The sequence below is a fragment of the Schistosoma mansoni genome, chromosome W (genome assembly GCF_000237925.1).
Source record: "Schistosoma mansoni strain Puerto Rico chromosome W, complete genome".
NCBI classification, from domain to species: Eukaryota; Metazoa; Platyhelminthes; class Trematoda; order Strigeidida; family Schistosomatidae; genus Schistosoma; species Schistosoma mansoni.
The window spans coordinates 27,905,563-27,932,885 of NC_031502.1; the positions used below are offsets into that span (position 1 = coordinate 27,905,563).

Here is a 27,323-nt window from a genome sequence, read left to right on the forward strand (position 1 = left end):
AGGACAGCATTTCTACAATTAAAGAACGAATGGAACTCAAAACAGCTGTCAACCAATATCAGAGTGAGAATCTTCAATACGAACGTCAAGACAGTCCTACTGTACGGAGCTGAAATGTGGAGAACTACTACATCCATCATCAAGAAGGTACAAGTATTTATAAACAGTTGTCTACGCAGGATACTCAATATTCACTGACCGGATACTATCAGCAACAGCGTTTTGTGAGAGAGGGCACACAAGCTTCCAGCTGAAGAGGAAATTAGGAAAAGACGTTGTAAGTGTATAGGACATACATTAAGGAAATCATCAAACTACTTCATGAGGCAAGCCTTGTTGTGGAATGTTGAAGGCAAGCAGAAAAGAGGAAGGCCGAAGAACACATTACGCCGGGTGATAGAAGCAGATATGAAAATCATGATTAGAGTTTATTATCCCATTTTCACAAGTCAAAATCTGCAGCAGATTGAACGTGGATCTCTTCAGTCACAAAGAAACATTCACAGAGTCCTTAAATAACATGCCTTTCAAATTTTGCCAGTGATAAATGGCCAAAGTAAATTGGCGAGCCTTCGTTTTATATGGTTCAAATTTATGTTGGATTGAGAATATTACAAATAAACGAATAATGGTTTCTTCATTTTAGACTAAGCCGATTTTTCATGTTACTTTGTGTTATTATTACTAGGAAGTATTTTAAATGAAGCATTTATACATATTTTTAGCAGTTGGAATAGCGAGTTGATTTAAGCTAGACCGCCACTGAAAAAATGAAAGTATAGATGGCGTCGACTCGCAATTGACTGTGATCACCACTACAAGAAGATTACGTGCCAGATATGGAATTGGATCCCTCGTCAAGCCAAAAAGCAGAAGGCTGTTGACGGTTGAAATAAGATATATTTGTTGGCGATCTCGTGGTATCGAAAGAATACTGAGACGTGCCAAAGTTTACAAGAGGAACTACCGAGCGTACTCGAGTTCGTGCAAGGTCACAGGCAACGGAAGAAAATATGTCTTTGGCCAAACAAATACAGCAAAACAATCACTGGTACAATTGGTTATAACAATAATAATTGTTTCATTATATCAATCGCGTTGACGTCACAGAAGTAGGTCACTACAAGAGCATTGAACTGCGCTTTGCCATAGTATGGGACTCATCAGCAGTGCTCATCCATGGTTCCGCACGTGAGACTCGAATCTAGGATCCTCGGTATCACTTGCGAACGCTTAACCTCTTGACCACTGAGCCGACATCTAACGGTGTTGATGTCTAACTTCGATCAATCCATGATCTTGTACAACGCTTCATCAATTGTCTGAGGTGGGTAAGTGTCTCACATTCGACACGGATTGAACTCTACTGGTCACGGGTTTTCTTTAGAACTTCAGGGAATCCATCCTGAAGCTGGTCGCTGGTGAGTACATTAGTAAGTAATTAGTAGAAAGAGTCCAATGAAAATTAGATATGACTGATAAACAGATTACGTAAGGTTAGAATTAGCAAATAAATTGTAAATGAAACCGAAGTTCGAAACCATTTTTAAGAGAAGGGAAAGAAACATTTTAGTTTTGCAACTATAAACCAGTAACACCTTCTATATTCGAATTAGATAAAACCAGAAGTCAGATACGAAGAGATCGGAAAGATATATTTGATGCGTTATCGATATATCGAAGAGCGTTTGTTCTAATCTGGCTAGTGAACGTAGGAGCTGTGTCCCATGCTGGGTCGTAACGTGATCTGGTGCGGATGCATGAGCGATAGCCTTCAGTTAAACAAGTCCACTTAAAACAATGTGGTCAGCATCCAATATCGAACATTTAATGAGCTATTGATTTTGGGGAATTATTCACAGCTACACAGGGTAAATTTGAAAGTCGCATGACGACACTGTTCGGTCGTATGTATATTAAATTTTGCCATACTTATTAATTTTGTTATTGGCGTATATTAAAGTACATATCTCTTACCTATGTATCGTGTAAAGTTTAGGCATGTAAGTCACCATCCCTTAAGGCAAGTAAATAGGAAGTGCTAATTTGAAATGATCTAACAAAACAGTATTAAACCAAATAAGTATAGCAATTTGACGAGACACATTCAAAAACTGAAATTCTAAGTACGTAGTATGAAATTGTGCTGTATTATTATGATATTTATAGGCTCATTATTAAATATTTAACTGTCCGATAAATGTATTGGTTATTCATCACACACGTCACACGTTGATTGTTTGTTTATGTATCTATTATATTGTCTGGGTTTATTTGCACTTCAGTTAGATCTCGACTGCTCAGCGTTCTGATTTTTATTTTCTTCATCTATCTGAAATTCGTAATTATCTAAATAGTCATTATTGACAGGAGAATCATTAGCATTGAAATTGGAACTATATATCTGAAGTTCAAAAATACATATAGAATTAGGATTAGTTAGAGAATGGTCCCAATTAATTTTGGGATTACCAACTTCATTCATTTTCACTTTGTCTATATGCCTGTTGTGAACTGCATTGTCATTTAAATAAGAAATCCTTACCATCCGACTACCCATTGTTTGAATTATAGTTTCCTTAGACAATCATTAGTCATTTCCTTGGTAAAAATGTACTTCTGATGATCTTTTGCTCACTAAATAGGTTCAAAGTATGCGAGATTTAAAGAGTTTGGCCGAACTGTCATGAGTTATTTATGTTCTGCATTATGATATCCAAACAAAAAATTATCAACGGAATTTTCTAGCGCTTCCAGACTACTTGAATTCACTGATGTGATAGCACTCTCTGCTAGACCGTTGGAATGAGAATGTCAGGGGCTGTAAACAGATGACGGCATCCAATGTCAGTAAACTAGTTGTTAAACTCTTTTCCTGTCTGATGAGTTCCATCATCCTCTACTAATAAACTGAGAATTCCTTCAATGATAAATACCTTTCTCATTGCTTTTTGATTAAATTGTCTGCTAGGACTGTTCGTGAGTACAACTTCTAGCCATTCTCAATATGAACCAGTGATGATTAAGGCACAATATTAGTTTAAGATGAACCACAGTAATCGGCATACGTACGTTATCGCAATTCTAAAGATCCAGGCTAAGGATTCCAAGTACGTCTATATACGGTAGCTTGTGTAAATAATCTGGACACTTTTTCGATATTCGAATTATATCAACATCAACCCCAGGTCATTAACAAGTCTGATGAGCAAGTGATTTCATTTTCTCTTCTCCCAGATGGGCCGTATGAAAGTCGTCTAATACTACAAATCTGAGTATAGGGAAAGTGATGACTATCGTTAAAGCACAAAATTCCCTCAGAATGTAATGTTATACCCTCTCTCCTTTTAGGGAACTCAGAAAGCCTACGCTAGCCCCAAATATTCCAACCTCTTTTCGCTGTACATATCACAGTTAAAAAATATTTACGGGCATCCTTCACAAGTTCTGCTATATCAAAAGGTAGTAATTGAATCAACATACAATCAATTTCTTTAGGTGGTCTTTCAAAATATGAATAGCGTGACAGAAAATCTGCATGTGGTATGATTTTGACCACTCGGTGCTTAATAGTGAAATCATAAGCACTCAGCCTTAAATTCCATCTTTGGATCATAGCAGTGGATGACCAATAAAGTGACTTAATTGGATGGTAAATAAACCTTAACACCTGTTGATCAGTTATAATATGGAATTTTACATCAAACAAGTATTTATGAAGCCTTTCATACCATAGCTGAAGCCTCCTTTTGGGTCTGAGAATGTCTTTGTTCACCCTTGTTGAGTCATTTCAAAATAAAAGTGTCAGTTTCCCCACTCTGCCCTAGAACCGCACCTAACCCTAATGGAGATGCATCTAAAATAAGGATAGACTTTTCAGTTGATGGAAACGGTTTAATGAAAGCCTCACCATTTAGAAACCGTGAAGGGTTTCTTAGTATATCATCGTGTCGTTGTTTCAATATAGACTTTCTATTAGAACGAAGTTGGAAAGTGGAGATAATACTTTGGTAAAGTTAGGTATAAAAATGAACAACATCAGTTTGTGACCTGAGTCATGAGATATTCATAGGTGACGGTGCTTGAATCTATGGAGCTAGGCAACTCATATCAGGTGTAAAACCCTTAGCATTTACAGTATCGCCCAGGCAGTTGATAGAATTAAGTTGATAATGACACTACTATGAATCAGTAGTCACATTTGTGTCACGAAAGCGTCAAATTAACTTTAAAAGGCGTTCTTTATACAAATTAATATTCTCTACATAAACTATGATATCATCCTGATACGATCCAGCACCACTGAGACCAGCGATAATCTGATTTGTAATCTTCTGGAATATCTCAGAGGAAACATTTAATCTAGACGGTATGAATTTGTATCTGAATAGCTAGAATGGTGTATTATTAGTATTTAGTTCACTAGAGGTTTCACTCAATCAGATTCTCAAATATGCATCTTTCAGGTTCATTTAAAAAAATACACTGACCCTTGTAATTTATTTGGAACATTCTCAGTTTCTTTAGTAGTATAACTGTGTTGCGACGGCCAAGTATTTGGTGTCAAGCGGTAATCACCAGAAATTCTAGGTGTTTGTCAATCCGTCTTCAATGGAGTCACAATAGGAGCAACCCAGAACGGACGGCTCAACTGGAATTATTATTATTATTCAAACCAATTTAAATAGTTCAATCTTCACAGTTTCTCTTAAACCATATTGAATTAGTCTAAGATGAGCCTTACTTCTAAATGTACTAGGTGGATTCCAATACCTCCCACGGCCTTCGAGCACTTAAGACGAGATCTTTGATTAAGGTACAGTCAAAATAATTAGTACACAAGTAAATGAGTACTTTCAGCAACCTTAGGCTGTTCACCCAAGCACGGATGGGCAATGCTCACTAACAAGGAGAGAAATACTGACAAAACTACTCTCTTTCCTCAGTGGAATATTAACTGTACTAATAATGGGTAACTGGTCGTCAGTGATGCCAGTAATTGCACAGCTTGCAGGTTTTTAAAAGACACCATTGAATAAGAAAAAGAGAATTCAGCGAAGAAGGCTTTCTTTTCGACGAAATCATTTACTTAAGCTGTATATTCGTATATATAGTTATATGAAAAATATATGTACAGTTTAAGTAAATGATTTCGTCGAAAAGAAAATTTTTTTCGCTGAATTCTCTTTTTCTTATTCAATGACATTATGAGTTATTTTAATTATCTAAAGACACCATCATTGAAAAAGCAGTAAGTCTCTTTTAGGAATAATTGGCTCCATGCTACCAGTACCAACAATAAATGAATGGGACTTGCTTGGGATTTCAATTAATTTTTGCATTAAATGTGAAGTATTGATGCAGGCGGTAGTGAGCGACAAGGAATTCATCTTTGTGTCCAAATCAACTGGTCTTCACTCACCATCATTCAGTGTTTTAGTAGTAAATGAATTGGAGCCAAGCTTTTTACGCTTACGGCAACATTCATAACGATATTGACCTGTAATGCGAAGACGGAACTTAAAACATGAAATACAGGATATACTACCTGAAGACGAATTAAAAGTGCTTATCGAGTTGGTCGCTTGTCTGAATGAATCGGAACTGTTTTTGTTGGAAGTCTGAGGTTTCTGCAGTATGGTAAATTTATTCAAATTCTATAATAAGGCTTCATGTAGTTTCATAACGGCATTACGAGGATTATAATTAACATCGTCATAAGTAAATCAGAAGTCTTTGGTTATCTGGAAAGTGCAGGAAGGGATTAGTCAACAATAACCAATCAAGATCAAGGTCTACAGGACAAGCTGTGAGTCATATGTAGAGAAATCTGAACACTTCCATTTTACTTGAAGTTTGTGTTAATCATGTCGCTCAGAAGAACAATGAAAACTCCACGACCAAACCATCCACCTAAAAGAAAAAACCCCCACCAAAATCGATTATCTGAGCTACGAATCTTCTGCACCTTCTCAAAGGTGCTTCTCTAGTTTAGAATTGTTCATACCAGCAATCAGGTGGTCGTGAAGTTGGATACACAGATGTTCATCGAATTCACTGTTGGAAGCTAGTGTCTGAAGCCGTAGCATGAAAAGTGTAATAGTCTGATTGGAAGCACGAACCAATTTGTTGAACTGTGCTCTTTAACACTTCTCGGGGTGACGCGTTGATGGGCAGTTTCTCCAACTCACTTGGATCTATTTGTGTTGCGACACCAGATATGAACTTGAAATGATATAACGAAATAGTATTGATCCCGACAAGTATGGCACTTTGATGAGACACAATCAAGTACTGAAATTCTAATTACGTAGTATGAAATTGTGCTGCACTATTATGATATGTCTAAACGCATTATTGAATATTTAACTGTAAAGTAATTGGTTCATTATTCACCGCAATTTCTCGTCATTATTTAAGAAACCAATATTTAACTATAAATTTCGATAGATCTTGACCAGTCCATATGTATTTCAGTATTTTAGTACTGAGGTTATTTGTAAGATTTTTATGATTTTTTCGTTATAGGAAGTCTTCACGATATTTGGAAGATAAAATACCCTTAATACTGGAGTTTAGCGATCGAAAGAACGTACAGAATACCTGTATATCTATGCTTTCGGTTTGATTTCGTAAAACCTAACGAACAAGGACTATGTTTTGTTTTCTTTAAGCGGTAGCACTGTTATGATTATGTCAATGTCGACACTGTTAGAGTTCAATAAAAGACAAGTCAGTCTACCAAATCACTTTTTATTTTTTCGACCATCAAACTTTTCGTATAAAACATCAGTACTGACTTTTGATATTCATACTATCAAACTTCACTAATGGAATTTCATCTATATTACTCTTGGGGAATTTACCCTATATTGTAGTTTTATATTGAGGTCATTTTGAACTCGATATTTATTTCAGACATTACTTTCTACTTTATAATATTTCTGCAAATATTGTAAAATGTATTTGCAAAACTCTGGATGATTCGGGTAAAATATTCTGTCTATTTGAAGTATTTCAAGTGATTTTCTGTAATGATCGGTTCTCCTGTTCAGCAACAAGATTTAAAAGACTTTTTTAATCTTGGTCAAAGGCAGTGTAATTACACAATATAATGCAGTAGAACCTCATCATGAAACAGATCCACCTTTGTTTAATGAAAATTGCCATTCACAATGTTCCCTAATTCCACCATCGAAAACCACCAGTCCATCTGGAAACTACGTATTATCATTTCATAGTAAAAAAACAAATTTATAAAATTTCTTATTCAATGATAGAAAGTTGTTCAGTGCATGATAGTCGAAATAGAATTAAATCCAAATAATTAGATTTTTGGTCAGGTATCATAACGGTTTGTTTTATCAATTATTGTCGTCTCATTTAAGATGCATGCTGAGGAGTCATTGGCGAATTACGTTTTCAAAAATAATAGGAATAAAGATAATTAAACTGAAATTTAGTAAGTTGTATTTTATCGACGATATTTTGTTATCATATAAATCAACGAATTTCATGTTTACCCGTTTACAAAATATAAAATTTACCTCTATTGATTTCAGAAAAAAATGTGAACCGCGTCAAGCAATAGCATATGTAAATGTGCATGATCAAAAAAGAAATATAAAACAGATGACATATAACAATAATGCCAAATGTATTTATCGTGAAAGCATGGAAAAACTTGCCATGTTCATGGCTATACTGCTGCAGCTTACAATAATGATGAAGACGATTAGGAGCTCAAGAAAAATTACAGAAATGAGAAACAAATATTACATTATGGTTCTAAAAAGGAACTGTGTTTGCTTCATTGGCCTAATCGTTATATCACATTATTTAGTTATGAAAATAAATAGAACAAGTCCAATAGTTTCAGAGCTTTTCAAACCGTGTTTATGTTTATTGTTTAAATCAAAATTTAGTTTTCCATATTTATTTTTCTTTCCTATGGTTTTCATCCAATAGTAGATGAAAGTATTCATCACCGTTTCCAAGTATAAGATCAAGAAAAGTAAATTTCATTTGCAACAACAAGATCAATTCAGTCAAGAAAACTAGTTCACGGTGTTTTAGCAAAATAAGAAAATGAAATAGTGTTATTTCTTTTCAAATATTAATCATTGTAATAAAAACGTTTTAGTAGAAAATTGTTAATTTGTTTAAGGAAAATTTTAAATAAAGGATAGTCAAGTGATTACAGTTGAATGTAGGATGAATTATGTAATGTAATCTGTCAGATAGGGAATTAATTAAATCAAAACTAGTTGAATTGTTATACAATTTGAAATGATTTTCATCTGACTCTTCACTACCATTTATATCCATTTAGAATACAATTAAAGATGTGAAGAATGCTTATTTCCCCGAAAACTTACAGAATTATAAAGGAGTCGTAGGAAAACAAATATTACAGAAAAAAGAAGGCAACGTAAATAAACATTTACATTTGTTTCATATAAGAATAAAAGAAGGAAATTATTAAACTATAGTATTGTACATCTTCGACAACATTCTTGACGAATCAAGGAATGCTGAGAATTGTCAGTTATTCTATCTTGATCAATATATTGCGGTAATGACAGTTCCCTAGAGGAAGCGTTCTTGTATGGATAGTTCGTACTATTAATATGCACTTCTCTGTCTGTCAGATATTTCAAACTATTTGCCTGAATGATTGAGTTAGAATCATTAGAAGAGCACATTGATTCAATATGACTACGCTTATCCATGGTTGTTGTTTGACCATTAGTATATTTACTCTTTAAATCAGTGTCAGCAGTTGATAAAATTGTAATCTCTCGTTGATTGGGAAAGTCATTCCAAACTTTCAATTCCTTTGTCTGAGAATTACGCTATATTTGAATTAGAGATGTGAAATATTGATTAAGAGTGATAATCCTGTGACAGTTTTGCTTATGCACACACGCACACACCCACACAATCAGTCTGATCAATAACTAACAATTCAAACACCTTTTATCAGAATAAATACTTCAACAATTGTGAGTGTTTGAAATTCACTAGCTATCCTGTTTCTAAGGTTTCCAGCTGGGTTTTGAAGAAGCGTGATAATAAAAAGCACTTGTTACCCCATTGAAAAAATCATGTGTGATTAAATAGAAGTTAGCAGCTGATCATATACACTTCAAATTCAATTCAATTTTAGTTACCCGGATAAAATAATACGCGCGAATGTACACAGTTTTGAACAAACCGAAATAGAGAATATAAGTCATGTCACTTATTTATGCCCATCATCATCTAATTTTTAGGTTTCAATGGTATAGGGAATACTCCATGTCACAGGTTTAGGTAATCTTCTTACTTGTTTATATCTTCGCAAAACAACCTTCACCTAGAATCTGTTTAATCTAACAGAAGTTTGTGCAACGTTTCAACTCGAGAAAAGCGTCAGCACTATTGCAATACATGCCAAAGTGAAACATAATGTATGCTAAATCTATGCTGTGTAAACCAGATTAATTAACAATATGTGACATTGGACTGGTGAATTCTGAATCTTAATGCTTCTCAAATACATTGGTTGAACCATGTTTGAATATGCTGCAACTCGAGCTGCAACTACTTACATTATGTAATTTGACAAAAAATACAACACATTTTGTCATGTGTATGGTTTTGTGGGCTAAAATTCAAAAAAGATATAGATACATTAAAAAAGTGTATAGTATCTGGATATATTTCAAGAAAAATATAGGAAGAAATGCTTTCTGTTCCCGATATCTATGATATATTCTGATAGATTATTTCTCATTGAGATAAATTGTGAAACAAAACACTACTGGAATCGATTAAGTATAGACGACGTTGATTTTGTAGACTATGGATATCAGAATGAGTTTTACAGATGAGGTGTTGTTATAAGAGGTTCTATAATTGAGAGTAATCGTAATAACTATTTTTTTTGAAGAAGGGTTTATTGAAAAATAATGAATGCACTGAGAATTTACCATTTGTCAATTTTTAGCACAAAATGCGTCTTTGAAGTTGAGACACTAATTATTAATCGTACTAGAAAGTATAAAGAAACAATCAGCATCTTTTATTTTGATTTTCTAAGCAAATAATTTCAAACTTAAACTTTAAATACTAACTGACTAAAAGCTTGTATGTCTGTTACTAAACGTACAATGTGTACTACTAATTTTAATGTCTTAAGATTTAAACTCAGTTTTTCACATTTTAGATTTCTACTTAAAATACAAGTGCAAAAGCGATCAAGAAAACAAATTTTTTTGAAACAGTCAACGGAATGTAGGCCGCACAAACCAAAAAGCGACTTCTTGTCAGGTTCATTAATGACTAGAATTCTAGTCTATAGTTTTGATTATCTAACATTTAACGTACTAGAGATACTTTAACTTTTGGCATTCGCTTATAGACCGGGTAAACATTTACAAATGTCCATTGAACAACTTACCTTAGCACTATCAATAGAGTGTGTGTATTCTTCTGTTGTGTATTCATAATCATCTGAGTTCAATAGAATAGGAAAGCGTGGATCACGTTTTCTGTCATCAATTTGATTAGATGTCAGTGACTTTTGTTTTCTTGATTTTGGTGAACTAGATAAGTTACTGTTTTTGAAAACGGCAGAAGTGTGCAACGTATTTCTATCGCCTGCAATAATGTTGTGATTTTCATGTCGGATTCGGTCATCTTTTTCGTAACCAGATGGTACATCAGTTAAACAGATTGAAGAGGAGTGAGCAAACTGAGCTTCTTCTTTTGCTTCACGTCTTGATAAATTTGACTTATCTCTGAGTGAGCTCCGATGAATTAAAGATCCACTAAGAAGAAACACAAGAACTTCAATTTAGTAGAGAATCTGATGAATTACAAAGAAATGAAATTGAAGAAAAAGGTTAATGAATATTTCATTTGAGTAACTCTGTTAATTAACTTATTAAGATTCTGAACTCCAAAAAGTACCATCAACATATTGATAAATCTTCCATTTTGAAGCTTTTATGCGGTGATCCACTTAAAAAATTACAATCTGAGTATTATTGACTGATTATGAAACATGATATAACACATAATATCTTAAATAAAGTGGATTAAAAATGAGCATTCGATAACATACATCGTTTTTAACCAAGAGGAAAACTAAAGAAACTAACAACTATGGGGCCTACTTTAAATCATTTAAACTAGATATAATCTAAAGGAAAGACTGTCAAAAATAACAGTGTCGGTCTAAGGATGTTTACTGTCATGATTTTCACACAGCCACTATATTGTAGACAAATACGGATATGAAAATATTTTGATATGCGCAAGCTGATGTCCCCTGTTTTTTTGATCGGCTTAAAATAGGAAGATCTAATTATTTTCTTAGTTATGATCTGAATATCTTTAATGATCAACTACACTTTGTACTACTTAAAAGTACAATAGTGTCCCAGGATTGGTTTATCAATAAAAGTTAAAGAAAATGATGTAAAGTGATTAAGGTCATTGATCAGTTTAATTATCCATAGTTATATAAGCTTGGATTAACCAGGGTCAACAAAACTTTTAGAAGACTGAAAAATAATTTGCGATTCATCAGTCTGCATCCTTAATGACAATGAAAAATATTAAGATGTCTACCAAAGTCAATATATACAACGGAACGGTTTGTTCTGGAGAAGTTTATGGTTATTCATGTATATGGATTGATTCAATAAACCACAGGTTTCATACGTGTAACTTCTGGCTAATGAAGTGTTTAGCCTCCTACTGGTTATGTTTGCGAACTCACCACTTTGAAGTTGAGATTCATAGAAATTCCTTTTTAAGTGAATAGAGTCACACTCGTTTTGTTTTCTTTAGATTCCTTACATTTGTATATATGTTATTCAGTCTATTAAGTTTATTTACACTTCTGCTATACTATATTGATGTGTCTTTCAAGTAACTTCCAAATAAACTCTTTCATGGTAGTAAGTTAAACCTATTTTGCAATTATGATCACTAGATATGACAGGTTGTAAGCAGCTAACGAGAACTAAACAAAATAAGATGAATTCACATTATTCTGTTCAAATCTTTGTCCTTGGTTTCTTCAAAATGATAAACGGAACTATGTGTTTGGAGTTTAATGAGGATCTATTTGGCCTGTAGTTACTTCAACGGCCTTGATAATGAAGAGTTTTCTCGTTTTTATGTTTAACGTTAATAAGTTTTGAAAAAAAAGAGTTGTGTTGTGGTTAATTTAAGTGACACGATTAACAATAAAGCTAACTGAAGTCTTAAAAACTATTTTAGCTTAGAGTTTTGGTTTCCTTCAAGTGTTAGGATGCAGTCAGCCTATCGATAAAGGTGTACGACTATCAATATGTTCACTTAAAAGACTTCAGTAAAAAAGTAGATACCTTCTTCTTCGTCGAAAAGGTTTGATGGAAGAATTTGAATCCATTAATTTGGCACATGATCTAAGTTTTTCTCTCATGTTCCAAATTGTGCAGACTTCATCATGAGTCTCGTCATTATCACATATTGCTAGAATATAATATACAAAAATCGGAGTGATCATATATGACTAAGAAGTCCTTTGTTGCAATAAAGAATACTAATGAGAATAACTTGTTAAATTCTATGAGGAGTAATTAGAAGATATTATAATAACGGTCATATACTTCCAAATATATGACACTCTTCTTTAATGGCGTGTTTATAAATTTTTGATTTAAAACCATGGTAGTTATGTGGCATGAATAGAAGTTGAGGAAACCTAGCGCCATCTAAATTAATTGATATTTCTAATTTACACAGTTAAATTTTTAAAGTTTACAAAAGGTAGTTTATCCATAAAAAGAAATCACTTGTGAAGTCTATTTCGTTGTAATAAGGAAATGTAAGATATCAGTTACTGTACTGCTTTTCATTTTGATAGGTAATAGAGTAGTAATGCATGTCATGTCTTTCTTCTGGTGATTGACTAGATTATGGAGAATTCGACATCTGAGTAGAAATACGGAATACAATGGACTCCTCAGAATCAAATAGATGATTTGGACTTCGCAGATGACCTAGCCCTCCTATCTCATACACACGAGCAAATACAAACGAAGACAACAAATGTATCAGCAGTCTCTACATCAATAGGCTTCAACATACACAAAGGAAAAAGCAAGATTTTCAAATACAACACGGAGAACACCAACCCAATCACACTTGATGGAGAAACTCTCGAGGATGTAGAAACATTCACGTACCTCGGAAGCATCATTGATGAACAGACGTAAAGGCGAGGATCGGCAAAGAAAGGACAGCATTTCTACAATTAAAGAACGAATGGAACTCAAAACAGCTGTCAACCAATATCAGAGTGAGAATCTTCAATACGAACGTCAAGACAGTCCTACTGTACGGAGCTGAAATGTGGAGAACTACTACATCCATCATCAAGAAGGTACAAGTATTTATAAACAGTTGTCTACGCAGGATACTCAATATTCACTGACCGGATACTATCAGCAACAGCGTTTTGTGAGAGAGGGCACACAAGCTTCCAGCTGAAGAGGAAATTAAGAAAAGACGTTGTAAGTGTATAGGACATACATTAAGGAAATCATCAAACTACATCATGAGGCAAGCCTTGTTGTGGAACGTTGAAGGCAAGCAGAAAAGAGGAAGGCCGAAGAACACATTACGCCGGGAAACAGAAGCGGATATGAAAAGGATGAATGTTAGCTGGAAATAACTGGAAAGGATTGCTCAGGACAGAGTTGGATGGAGAATGCTGGTGAGAGGTCTATGCTCCTCCACGAGGGGTAACAGGCGTAAGTACGTAAGAAGTAATGCATGTCACTGGCAGAAATGGAACAAAGAGCAGTTGATCAAGCAGTCCATGAAAACAGTAGTAACAGTTTAAATGAGCTCCACTGTTATCAATATTTTCCATGACTCCACAACACTAATTTCATTATAAAATGTACATTCTATATCTCTCCAGCAGAAGCAAAGATGGAAAAATAATGAAGAAAACTACATAAAATATGAGCACTTGGGTCTGAACAACTTATATAGCAATATAATTCTTTCACCAACCGGTGGTAGTAAATGAACTGAATTGATAGCTTTGTCAGCATGTAAATTGTGGGTGAAAAAAGTAATGAGGAAACAGATATCCAGATTTGTCAAGTGAGAAATACAGCATCATGATGAGCCGAAGATCATCATGTCAGCGAACAAACTTGTTTCCAGCAGAATGATTTTACAAAAGAAAATTTACAGAATGGATTGATTATATATGAAGGATTGTACGATCAAAGCATGACCAGAGTTAAGTTCGTCCTCTGTACAGCACAGTTTAATTTTCTAATACAGTTAAGAACAGATTAGCAGACATATTTTTTAAAGTCTATCTTACTGAATTTACTGAAAAGTCAAGAGCTAGTTGAATGCGTAAATAATTACAAGTGTCACCTTCATAACTTCCATATTAATTAGTATAAAATACCTTCTTAGTTTATTTTATTCAGTTAACTTTAGTCAAACTAATCCAAGTCAGAATTTAACCTAAAGATAGTCTATAACTTCACAGAGTTCTAGTTATTATATTGAGAATTATGCCGTGCTATTGTGATTATTTCAACTCGTTGAGTTAAACAGAATGTATTGATTTTCTATTAAAATTTCCTAACATAACATTCACAATTTATTTTTCCATTATTAGTGAATGACAACATCATCATTATAGTTTGATTTTGTACTTTTATGAGATTTTTCATCAAACAGATAATTTCCTTTTCTTTTTATTATAACCCTAAGATAACCATCTCACAAACCTTTGTTTATTTTTCACTAGATCTTTGCATATTATAAACATTTTTAAGAAAAAATTATGTGGATCTCGTATTCTTGATGAAGGGAGAATGTTGGTAGGTATATGTTGTGTGAAATGCATTAACTTCATACTGTTAAATACACATAGTATTTACGTAGTCTCCGTCAATAATCACGCGAACTGAGCTAAAATATTGTATGACACAGAAAACGTATTCCATTCCGTATTTGTGACAGCCTTCTTGAACGACCTCATTCTTCACAAACGAAATATTAATGGAAGTTCTCGGAAATTAGTTTCCACAAACTTCAATATAGTTTCAAGCTTTATCTTCTTCACAGTCTTCACTTACTGCTTATCACATACAATTGTCATTTTGGAGAATTACTGTGATCAGTAGAGTGGGTCATGTAATGTTCCCTTCAAGAAACTAGAAGATAACTACTGTTGAATGTTCAGGCCTATTGTCTTTGTACTGTTCAACATATCCCTTTATCGGAAGATCAAACTGATTGAACTCAGTTAAGATTAGGATTTCGCAAACAGTAGATTGAAAGGAGATGAGTGACCGTATCCTCTAGAAAATGACTTGAAAACTGGTCTATATATAAAAATGTTTCATTTCTACTGAAAAATGTTACTGTGAGCCTAATGCTAACAGACTGCTATCGGAGCCCCAATAGTTATCTCTGATAAACAGCAAAAGCTATATAAAGCAATTAAATAAAAGCATAACTGGTTAACTTAACTAATTCCAAAGAATTACCTGACATACATCACTCACAATTTATCCAAAAGACATTTTATCACAGTTTTAATGAATCAATGACATGACAAGCCTTAAAATTTCGTCATCATTCCAGTTATCACAAATGATTCTCGAAAACTGGTCTTCAGCCTTCCTGATTATTTACTGATTGGTATATATGTAAATAAGATTAGGTTCAGAGTCTTTATTTTATTCTCAAAATGTAAAATCTATCCGCTTAGTTAGTGTATTAGGAAAATCAATCTCTAATAAATAGAAACAATTGTTAAACTCACTGAATGCTGTTCTACCATCTGGCGTTGGTATAGTAAGATCACCTCCATGGGATACAAGTAACCTGATCATTTCCATCTACAAATATAAGTAAACTGAACTAAGTATGTCTGACAAAAAATAAAAGCAAAACAGTTCCTCAATATGCTCCTTATAAGAACTTGACACATATATTTAATTTAAATATTGTTTTAATCAGTGAACATTTTACAATTTCTACAACTGATTTATACTTTTTTCAATCTTCTAGTTTCTTTTAACATTTATATTTTACTTTTATCAAACCATTTTATTCCTTGGAAAATTCCTCGCAACATTCATCAAAACTATCTCATATTGTCTGTTGTGTATACGTTACTGAACAATAGAAATATATTCTTTGATTCCGTTCTTACAGAAATGTTGAGAAACTGAAAAAATCAAACCATGAAATTTGAAGTTTGATCGGTCGGCTCAGCAGTTGGTTTTGTACCAAATAGAATAAGTCTCGTTCAAACGCTGGTAACATCCACTTTAAAGAATCTATTTTTAACTGGAAGGACACAACATTCTACCAAACATATATCTGTTTGCTTTACACAGTTCATCAGAGGTTAGTTGGAATAACGAGTATTGTTCCGTTTTCGAATAACACTGAGACTCCTAGCTGAAGTTCTTAAGAATACTATCAATCAGAAAATACAGTGATATTTAAAAAGTCCACCACTACAGTTGACTCTGGTTCAGTTAATCATGAGGCGTAGGCACCATTTAAAATACTCATAATACTGATACATCAAGTTTATTGAATTCACAGTTTTATCAACAATATTTCTTTTTTGTAAATCACGTTTCAAAAACTTGGTTTAAATTTATGGCTGACGTCCACACTTTTCTATAGCCTATGATTTTATGATCTAGTCCCTAAACAGATGAAAACTGCCTAGGACCTTGGAATGGACTGGTGCCATCATCCTGAGGATAGGGTAGATGATTTTTGGTAACCTCTACAAAATCCGAGATCATTTCAGATTTTAGCTCGATGACGAATCCCTAAGCCTTCTTCGGATGATTAGAAGTAAGCTAAAAATCAACCAAACGTATAAATTTGGCTCCATAAATTTCTCACAATACCAAATATGGGTTTTCTAAGCTCAACAAAGCAAGCAACAAATAAAATTATGCGTGATTTAAAATATAGGTAAGCTGGTCGAATATGTAAGATAGTGTTTCAGTACTTTAGAAAGTATCAGACATAAGATTTTGTATCTGAATGTAATACTCTCCTACATTACATAAAGCCCCAGTTGTGTTCAAGGGTGAAAAGCCTCTGAGCACTTGATCTAGTAAGATTGAATCATAAAATTTGAATCATTCAAACTTGTTTTACTAATTGGCAGAACAAAGTGTGAAAAGCTTCATTCAGTCTTCTTTAGTGGTGGCCGAAGATAATGTCTTGGTCCCTCTGCAATAAAACTGACTCAATTATTTGCATTGTTATTTGCCTAAAAATGTAGAGCATCATATCCAAAATAACAGAAATGAAAATCCAGGTCATCAGATGAAGTACTGCAGATAAGAAGCCTTTTCAATTTTTAGTAAGTTTTCCTTAAGTAAACAGTAATGACCTCAAAGTCTACTTCTTAGTACGTAGACATAAATGGTAATCCGTACTTGTCAGTGAACTGATAATGGAAAAGTTATTAGTATTTTGAGCAATTCAGTTGTATTTGATGGAGTAAATGAAACACTTATAGTCGGAACACCAAAACTAAGCCAACTGAAATAACCGTGAGTAAATGAAGAAGTGAGATAAGGCTGATCTAAAACACAGGGAATCACTTATAATAGATATCTTTTGTGTGATTTTTGTGATTAGTCCCAATAAGAAACCACAAAACTCATCAGATTTTTCTTTGTTATGGAATTTTTAAAACTGCTTCTGAGTTTTGTTTCATTGAAATATTCTTTCAACAAACAATTCAGTAGGTGATGACTCATTTGGTATGAAAATGCTCCACAAAACTGATCAATTCCCCAAGCATTGTGCCAACGCATTTATACTCAAAGTTCTTATCTCATAAATGGCAAAATAAATTAAGACTGACATCGGTGTAGATGTTACATTTCAATGGAACAATTACGTAGAATTTCGAGGGAAAATTGTACAGAGTTAATTAAAGGCATCTATTTCGTACTTTGATGGAGAGTCTAGACATTGAAATCTCATATGCTACCCTCAATGTTTATTTCTTAGTTTCTCTTAAAAACCTAGTTTCAGAAGAAATGGTGGAAGCAGAATTGGAACAGTTTATTTATCATACATCATTATGATTACAGTTAAGCTAAGTAACTATCTGGCAAAATATGTGACTTCATTATTTCTCAGAATAAGTAGTTAGCAAGACCTGGATAAAGTTTAAAAATACTTCATGGAGTGATTTTAACTACTGTTAGATTATCAAGCTTATGACATAGTTTAAGCATAATTTATAAATTCAGTATTTGTCTCCTAATTATCCAGACAACAATTTGTTGTCACAGAGATGTAATATAGCCAATTGACATTTGACACATGGTGATAATCTTTCGACAACGAACTCCCAATATATTACTGGTAATAAACTGTGACAGAAAAAATAAATTCAGTGGCTTGAAAGAAAAACTGAGTTTTACAGTGTAAGTTGTAAAAGAATACCATAGATGTTATTTTATTTCAAGGTGTGCTGCAATTTTTCTTCACCGTACTTATATTCAACTTTTCTTTTAGCCGTTATTTTTACGTTAATTATTTTATAAAGCTGCACTGCGAGTATTGTCCTAAATGACTTCAAAATCTTTATCTTAGAGGCATAAGTACACTAAAACTATGGTGACTTGGAATGGAACTTTTCCAGAAAAAGTTTGTCAGAAAAGATAACTTACTTCACCCCAGCAAGCAGCAACATGAGAAGGTGTCCATCCATCTGCGTCTAAACTATTAGGATCTACACCAGACTGTAGTAAAAAGAGACCGACCTCACAATATCCACAAGCTGCAGCAACATGAATCTAAAAATATATAGAACATTTGTTAAATTAACACTGATCAGTGTTTTGTAGATATTGAAAAAATGCTTTGATAATTTTAAAGGAAGTATGCATATTTTTGTTTGATCAGGAACACATGATTAATGTATTAAGTCAGATAAGTTACAGATCAAAATGTAAATTCTTTTTCGCTGAATAGGTGAGACTTGCATATTCAAGTCTACCGTTAAGATCGAGTAATCCAGCTTCCAGATGAATAGAAAATTCGGAAAAGATGCCGGAGTTGAATTGAAAACTTTGAGAAAATCATCGAACTGCATCACAGAGCAAGGTCTAACTTGGAATCCTAAAGGCAAAAGGAAAAGAGACAGACCAAAAAAAATATTGTGTCGAGGATTACAGGTAGACATCAAAAGAATGAATGGTGCTTAGGAATACCTGGAAAGGAGAAACAGGGACAGATCTGGTTGGAGAACTTTGGTCGGTGATCTCTGCTCGACCATGGGTTACAGAAGTAAGTAAGTTGGTAAGTAAACGTGAAGGTCGAATATTTATTTATAAAAGATGCTACGAACAGCTGGTGGTGGGCATAAATATAAGTTCAAATATTCTGTTTACTGGTACTGTTTCGTATTTCTGCTTGAATGGATAAAAAATCATAACTAATTGTAAAGCTTTTTTTTTCGAGAACACTAGTTTATTGTTTGTTAACCTACGCAGTAAAAATGAAGAAAAATTAACATAAGGCAAGTTTACACCAATATCGGCAATCAAACTACATTCATTAAATTGTTTTCAAGTTTATAAGCGTGAAAAAGCTTTTGAAAACTGCTTTCGAATTACTTAGTTGCTTTCATTTTTCGAGTACTTCAGATTGGTTAGGCAGAAAGATGACTCTGAAAAGATGTATTGCGCCTAATTCATTAAATTTTAAGCTATGGAAGATTTCTTAACAACCCATCATCAGAAAGAAACTAAAAATATTTTATAAAATTACCTCGTGAGATGGGGTATAAATAATGATGCAAAACGATTATCGACATTCCAGTAACCAGACAATCGGAGACCTATTTTACTACATTATTTCAACAACTAAAAAAAATTTTCAAATCGATGAAGCTATAAGAATCCATATGTATAATAAATTTTAGTGTGGTCTATATATTTAAGGTCTAACCTTTTAACCATTTATTGTATTGCTTTTATCTAAGATAATGTTAGCGGTTTACTATCTCTAGTTTAGTGGAATTAAGAAAAATAATAACCGCTTAGCAAGTTTTGACCATAAGTTCTATCATATGGAAAATTCCAAAAGAAGACTAAAACTTTTAAAGAGCTACATAAAGTTTATTTCTTGGGAGTTAAAACTAGTAACCAGTCGGTGAACTGCTATCAATAACGAAACTCTGATTTATTCAATTGAATTATCTAAATAAACACTAAAATTTCATCTAACATTCTAGTGATATGTATTTATCAGATTTTGGTAGAGTTTTGTCATTCGAGCCGGTTGATTTCACTGTGAAACTTCCATCACTTTTTTAGGAGAAAGATGAACTAGTAGATTTTATATTAATATCTTGATTTCGGTAAAATTCACGACACATTATTTAAATAGCTGTACATATTTTATGGTTTCTCCGATACTGTTGAACTAATATTAATTTAAATTAAACGCGCACAAAAATTTAGGTTATATATTGCGAACCTTGAATTTAAACCCAATATTTTGTAATTCAAAATTCATGTCTTAAGTGGTCAATCTGATTCATTTGAATTCCGACCTTATATAAACAGAATTAATACCAGAAGTAAACCATCCAAATAAATATGCGACCGTAACCTATTTTCATACGGTAAACGTAGTTAGACGCAAATGTTGATTTCATCTAAATGGCTTACAGAATTTCTTCAAGTCTTCTTGGCTTATTACTGAAAGATGGGATTTGGTGCTGGAATAAAACAGGTAGAAAGAAAACCTAAGTGCAACCAAAACAAGGTGTGTCATAGAAATTCGGCATGAGCAGCACACATGAACTACTTGGTTGGGTGTTGGATAAAAGGTATAGCCTATGGTTGTAGACACGAGGTTTCCTGAATTACTTATTCTTTATGTTTATGAATTTTATTTGTTGTGACTCCATACATCCAAGTTTTCGATTTCGTTCTATTCTTTTGAATCATACTTTTCATTGTTTAGCTTTTCACAGAAATGAACAGTTTCATGATTTTATGTCATTTTCGTCTTGATTAAAATTAGAATTTATGAATTGCTTGTAGTCATTCGATACATTTCAGATAAACGTGTTAAGCAAAATAAGATGAAGTTGTTGACTTTGGTCACAGTTAATGTGACTTCATATATTAGATAATTTTTGAATATATGATACTATTATTAATAGGTGTAAATGGATCATTCAAGTTACAGTTTAAATTTGTCTATTCTTATTAGGCTTAAATAAATTGGATTTATTTGCACTTCGTTTAAGATAGATAATAATCAGCAAATAAACGAAATTTGTTCAGCTTTATGTACGTAAATATCCCACACTAAGTGAAATATTTTATATAGATTTGTGTAATGAAGAATTCGATTGCTGGTAGAATAAAGCAAATAGCTTGTATCTTTGAATCTCTATCCATTTTCTTTGTGATCAAGCAAATATGGGTTGGTTATGTACTATACAATGTGCTAACCGGCAATCTATACTATCTGAATTTAGCATCAATTGGTGTTAGCTCTATGAAACTAAGCAAATAAAATAAAACTAATAAACAGAAGAGCAAGCTCCAGCCTGTATGTCATGTATTAATCAATGCTAATTGTAATGTCGCTTCTCCTTTGTTCAGGTAAATTAATCGATTAAACTTCCACTATAGAGATCATTTATTGTATCTCTTGTTTCAATAAAATAAATATTAAGGTTGATTGTTTTTTAATGGTTACAAAGTTTGTAACTAAAAACTATTATTTTGCTATATGGCAAAAAGAACACAGAATACGAATGACATAAACAATAGTTAGTAAACGATATTTTGACAATTATTGTACCATTCAAATTGAAACATCTAAAAGTAAATATCCGCAGCTATTTTAAACATCATGATTGTATTACTTCCATAAGGTGCAAATGTTCTGATTAGGTAGGAAACGTTTAATGTTTTACTCTGAACTTTAAGGCTTTACTAAAATATTGGAGATCATTCACAAACACCAAATACTCAAGGGAACATTATGCCGTGTAGACAAAAGCTTTCTCGATTCAATCACTATCATATAAATATATTCAGAAAGGCCATATAAAATAATCAAATTAATTTACGTATGTTGGAGATGCATTACTTTAGTAAGAGATATAAGTATCGTACATCGATTCTCGACCATGCAGTGTTGCTTATGGACGTTACATTAGACAAGTTGTTGTCCTTAATTACTCATATAGTTCACTGTAAAAGTAAATGAAAGGATATCGTTCAGACAGACATGATCAACAAGTGTATAAGTAATAAAAATTATGGTTCGTGGTAAGAAACACTTACTGGAGCAGCACCTTGTGTGTCTAGTATATTTAAATTGTATCTTTTTAAACGTGCTGTCTTGAGATCTGAGAGCATTTTCATTTCTGGTGCGGAACGAGCTTCTTCGATATCTTCAGGTGATATACCTAGATGAATGAAGCGGGAATATATTTATGAGTATAAGATGTTTTAAATCATGTTAGATATTTTCAACTAATTCTGAACAAAACAAGCGCAAATGATCTACTTATAAATGATCAATTTTGTGTAGGAATTAAACCCTCTGAAATATCGTTCGAAAACTAAAAGTTTTAATAAGTGATAAGTCAATACGAAAACAAAAATTTCTCGTCACTATTATCTAATTTCGTTGTCACAGTGGTAACAACCAATGAAGGTTGTATGTACGTATTGACTTCAGTCAGGTAGCTAATGGTAGTCAGGAAGAGTCAGATGACTGTTTTGCCTTAATATACGACTCATCAGTCGTTCATATCCACTGCTCAACCAAGTGCATCGGACTAATTTTTTACAGATTACCTTTTTCTGTGATGAGTGTTTTCAAATAGTCGATCTTGTTCAACTGACCACTAGGAAAACACTAATTTCAGTCTTTCTCGAGTGAATATTTACTTGCATACCCTTAAGAAATGTTTAGACCCACACTAAGACAAGTTTCATCAAAACAAATCTTTTCAGTTGTGTATCCTTTGCTTCCTGTTACCAGAAACATACTGAAAAGCTGACTTAAAAAAAGGTTGTTAACATAATTTTTTATGAATGTCAAGGCTGGACTTGATAGTTTAAAACAAATTGAGAATCGGGTATAAGTTAGTAATAAATATTTTTCGTATATCTCAATGAGTAGAAAATTTCACGAAACTTCAGAAATTCAGTTTTCTACTCATTGGGAAATAACAAAATATATATTCGTTATAATTAGTCATCATTTCATTTTCTTCTATCTTAAAAGAATCAACATCAGTCACTAAACGTCCCAGCAGTGCTCAGTAAAAGATAATAATTCACGTTATTTGCAGCTTTGATAACTGTGCTATTGATTCAAACAAGTAACGTTTTACTTCATTTCAAATATATTTAGCAAATCCCATCAAATTATTGTCACTAATTCTTAAGAAAATTCAAGTTGATCATTACCTGTGTTAAAATAAAAAATATGACTGTTAGTAAATCAATTTAATTTGTCCGTTGTCTATATAAATGTTAACAGTCATCAATAGTATAAACAAATGTGTTGATTCTACAGTTATAGGAAAGATGAAGCAAGTAAATTGTAAAGATTTGAGCAATTTAGTCTTCTCATAATAATCAGAATAGTTTATCTTAGTAAAACACATTTTATACCGTAAATAAATACATCAAGACAGGTAGACAAAGAACAACGCTTTAATAGATATCGGGCTCTAATTTAATTAATTTGGACGTCCGTTCTTTATTGCTTACAAGCATACACAACAATTAACACTTAGATCTGCATATCATCAATTTGAAAAATCTGCGGTCAGTATGTTCGTTGTTAAATCAGTTGGTGCAGATAAATTCTACCTTGATGATTCCTATATCCCTTTATTAAGTGCTAATCAAAACTCGTTTCATGGGGGCGTAAGCCGTTTAAAGTACTTAATTAATTACCTTTTCACCTGTCTGCGGTACATATCTTCAGGTTTAAAAGTCAAGTGATTAGTACATATCTGCTGAGTATGAATTCTTTCATTCATGTACAAGAATTTCATCCCAGTAATTTTTAGTCATGATGGACTTGGGACATCTGTAAGTTAAAATATATTCTTTCCGAATATTAGCCATAGTCACATTACCCCTGATGCTGTTTAGTATTTTTACTTGTTTTATAATATCTTTCGCTTCTACTGAAATTTATAAATAGTTAATCACATGCCTAATGAGGCACTATAACACGACCTAGTTGGTTTGGGTTTTTTATGTATAAGGGTATAGTAATTCCCACATAAATTTCATTTTTATTTTCCGATAACTACATAGAAATTTATTTACTATTTAAACCGTAAAAAATGAAAATCTTGCTCCTAATTTGACATTTACTAACTATAGTATCAGGCCATCTGTGTTACATTAAATGATTTCTAATTACATTCACATAAATAAAGTTTATGATGTAAGTATAGATTACTATTATTATATCATTTGCTTTCCACTGCAATTTGACGAAATTTGGATATGTGGACTACAGAATTGCTACAATAAAGTTAAAATCGTCAACCTTATCTTTGGCAGTGAGTACTTACAATCAACGAATCCCATTCTGGGACAAGTGATGTGTTTAGTTGTCGTTCGTTTTTAAAGTCTATTCAAATGATGTCAGTCCATTAGTGTTAATATCACCAATAACCTCATAAGGTTATAACAACTATAATGAATTAAATTCTCTGACATATTAATCAATAACTGACTATCTGAATAATTAAGCTAATACATGGAATTCTTTACATTCACATTGTGTCACGTATAAAATTTATTAAATTTGAGGTTAATGATTTGAAATTCGAAAACAAAAAGGAAAGGATTTTGACCATATTACATCTGTTACATTAGCTTTAATCCTGTTGAGAAATAAATAGTTACTTGACAGTCAGGATGTTCAGTAGTGGAGAGGCGTCGAACATGTAAAATGATATTAAACATTAATAAAAATCAACTTGACGTGGAAAGCTCGTTTCATATTTTTATGCTATTCAATTGTTATTCATAAATAAATTCGTAGAACAAATGATTATGTAACTAAAATTTGTTATGTCCCGATAAGAATAATGAGTGGTAACTTTGGGGTCCGTTTATGAACCAATACTACGCGCATATTTTTATCGCATGATTGTTAAATGACTAAACTATTCATATTCATGTACCTCTTATTTTAAGCTTTATTTTGACCTATGAACTATTGTTATGTGATTTACCATTCTTGAATTATGCCCTTTCTATTAATTACTATCTCCATTATTCACAGCTACATTCGGCTAAGTCTTGTACAAATGCTGTTTCTTATTTTATGGTACGATGTGATCTGTTTGTACTTTAAATAAATGATTTATATTGCAGAGGCTGTTCTTGGTTTCTGAACTTAACTGTCTGGGCTAGGTAGAAAGCAGGACCGATAAGTACTGTAGACTGCTCATACGGGTTTTGTGTGTCATTGGTTCGATCGATAATTTATTGCTCTCTAATTGGCGGCCACAAGACATAACAATTGGTGACGGGGATGGGATCTTAATCGCTAAAATTTTCAGTTGTTTCTCAAGAATACAATAGAACAGAGTTAAATAATAAACAATTAGCAAACAGTCTAATCGCTGATTCATTCATTCTATATTAGAAATAAACCTAATGGATTTCAAAACTAACAGATTTCAGTATAGATCATTCAGGTGATCACAAACTTGTAGCTACTCAGCTAATTAAAACGTTTTAATTATTATTTATATTGACAGTGACAACTTCACAAGAAACTTTATTTTCAAAAATAGGACATTGGACATTTATTTGAATATTTCCATAGAAATGAAAGCATTTAAGTTTCAATTTGAAGGATAATGTATAATTTCCTAAATGACAAATTACACAATAACTGACTTTTATACAGAGGTTCCTCCTAATAAACTCGCGCCATCGAAACAGAACAACAGAATAAATAAAGCGTTAATTTACAAACGTAAACTGCATATAAAAGACATGCGGTCTTTACCTTTTTACAAGCCAACAAAAATAAGTTTTCATTTCGTTAAGATGATACTGGAGTGATGATTTTTCTCAGCCTCAATATGAGAATCGTTTGAGATTCTAATTATCGTGAATATTTCAAATATTTTGTCTTTACCTTGGTATTTACCGTGATACCAGAAAGACACTTTATCTTAACCTCATCGATACAAAAATCATTTTATAGTTGGGTGAACTGGAAGAATAATCGATGACTGACCAAGTAAAGTAGGAAACAATGTCTAAACGTCTTTGTTTTCGGCCAAATTTTTGTAAGTATTGCGACTGCTTCGCCTTAAGCTTTTAGGAATGATGAACTAAAATGTTTTCTCCTGATTAATAGAAATATTTTAAATTTAGGCAATAGGAATGTTTAAACTTATTCAAAGTTGCTCACGACAGTCTTAAATTTCGAATCTTTATGATTTAAGCGTTTTTCCACCTTCGTAATTTGATTTCACCAGTAGATGGATTCAAATATTTGTAATTCATCGAGTCACGTAAAACCTGACTTTTTTATTAACTGATTGTCCTAGATGCAGAAAGTCCTTGAAATTAATCTATAAACTTTAAAATATAGTTTGGTATTATTAATTCCAAGTGTCTTGCATATTTGAACTTAAGCTCCGAATGTAAACTCGACCCATTGGTATGTGGAACTGAATTTTAATTAGCCTATAAATCACACTAATACAAGTGTAGAGTGGTTAGTAAGAGAAGCTTTTATACTTTCATAAAAATATGAAAAATACGATGTTTTAAACAACTAGAATTCTAAAACCATTTATCGTCAGTTATGTCATTTTGACTTTTCATTTGTAGAAATCGTTACTCATCATCAGCGCTTTCCAGAAGTCTTAGTAACAATCTACAGATTGGTAGGATAAAATGTAACTTTTTAGACTTGAACCACCTGAACTATAGTGTCACTAGTAACTTCAATAAAGGGATCAATTTTTATCTACTTGGAAACCAATTTTATTTAATTATGGGGTAAGAGCTTACATAAAATTATGATTATATAATAGCTTTGTCAGCTGGAAAACACATGATGTTGAAATAACTTCAAAATGCTGAAGAGTTTCCATTTTTTAAGTAAAGTAATTTAATTAAACAAGTAATTGAATTTGGATGGCAATGAAATAACTATCATGATGCAGAATGACAAAAACAAATAATGAACTTTTATAAGATCTATTG

At 32.7% G+C, this 27,323-nt stretch overlaps 2 protein-coding genes across 2 annotated transcripts in view; both read right to left on the reverse strand.

Moving 5' to 3' along the window:
• Positions 1 to 2,281: 2,281 nt before the first annotated feature.
• On the reverse strand, positions 2,282 to 2,560 carry Smp_174120 (hypothetical protein; the record flags this gene model as incomplete). Its single annotated transcript, XM_018789216.1, has 1 exon — positions 2,282 to 2,560. The coding sequence occupies one exon, from the start codon at positions 2,558 to 2,560 to the stop codon at positions 2,282 to 2,284; it is 279 nt and encodes a 92-aa protein (XP_018654682.1).
• Positions 2,561 to 8,486: 5,926 nt separating this feature from the next.
• Smp_174110 (putative protein phosphatase 1 regulatory inhibitor subunit 16a) overlaps positions 8,487 to 27,323 on the reverse strand; it is a gene marked incomplete at its 3' end in the record, with an annotated part of 76,499 nt that continues 57,662 nt past the window's right edge. The window contains exons 7-12 of the mRNA XM_018789217.1: positions 22,392 to 22,517; positions 18,747 to 18,872; positions 15,845 to 15,920; positions 12,384 to 12,510; positions 10,445 to 10,814; positions 8,487 to 8,855 (exon numbers count right to left, since the gene is read on the reverse strand). Coding sequence (XP_018654683.1) covers positions 8,487 to 8,855; positions 10,445 to 10,814; positions 12,384 to 12,510; positions 15,845 to 15,920; positions 18,747 to 18,872; positions 22,392 to 22,517 — 1,194 coding nt within the window. The remainder of the gene's footprint in view (positions 8,856 to 10,444; positions 10,815 to 12,383; positions 12,511 to 15,844; positions 15,921 to 18,746; positions 18,873 to 22,391; positions 22,518 to 27,323) is intronic.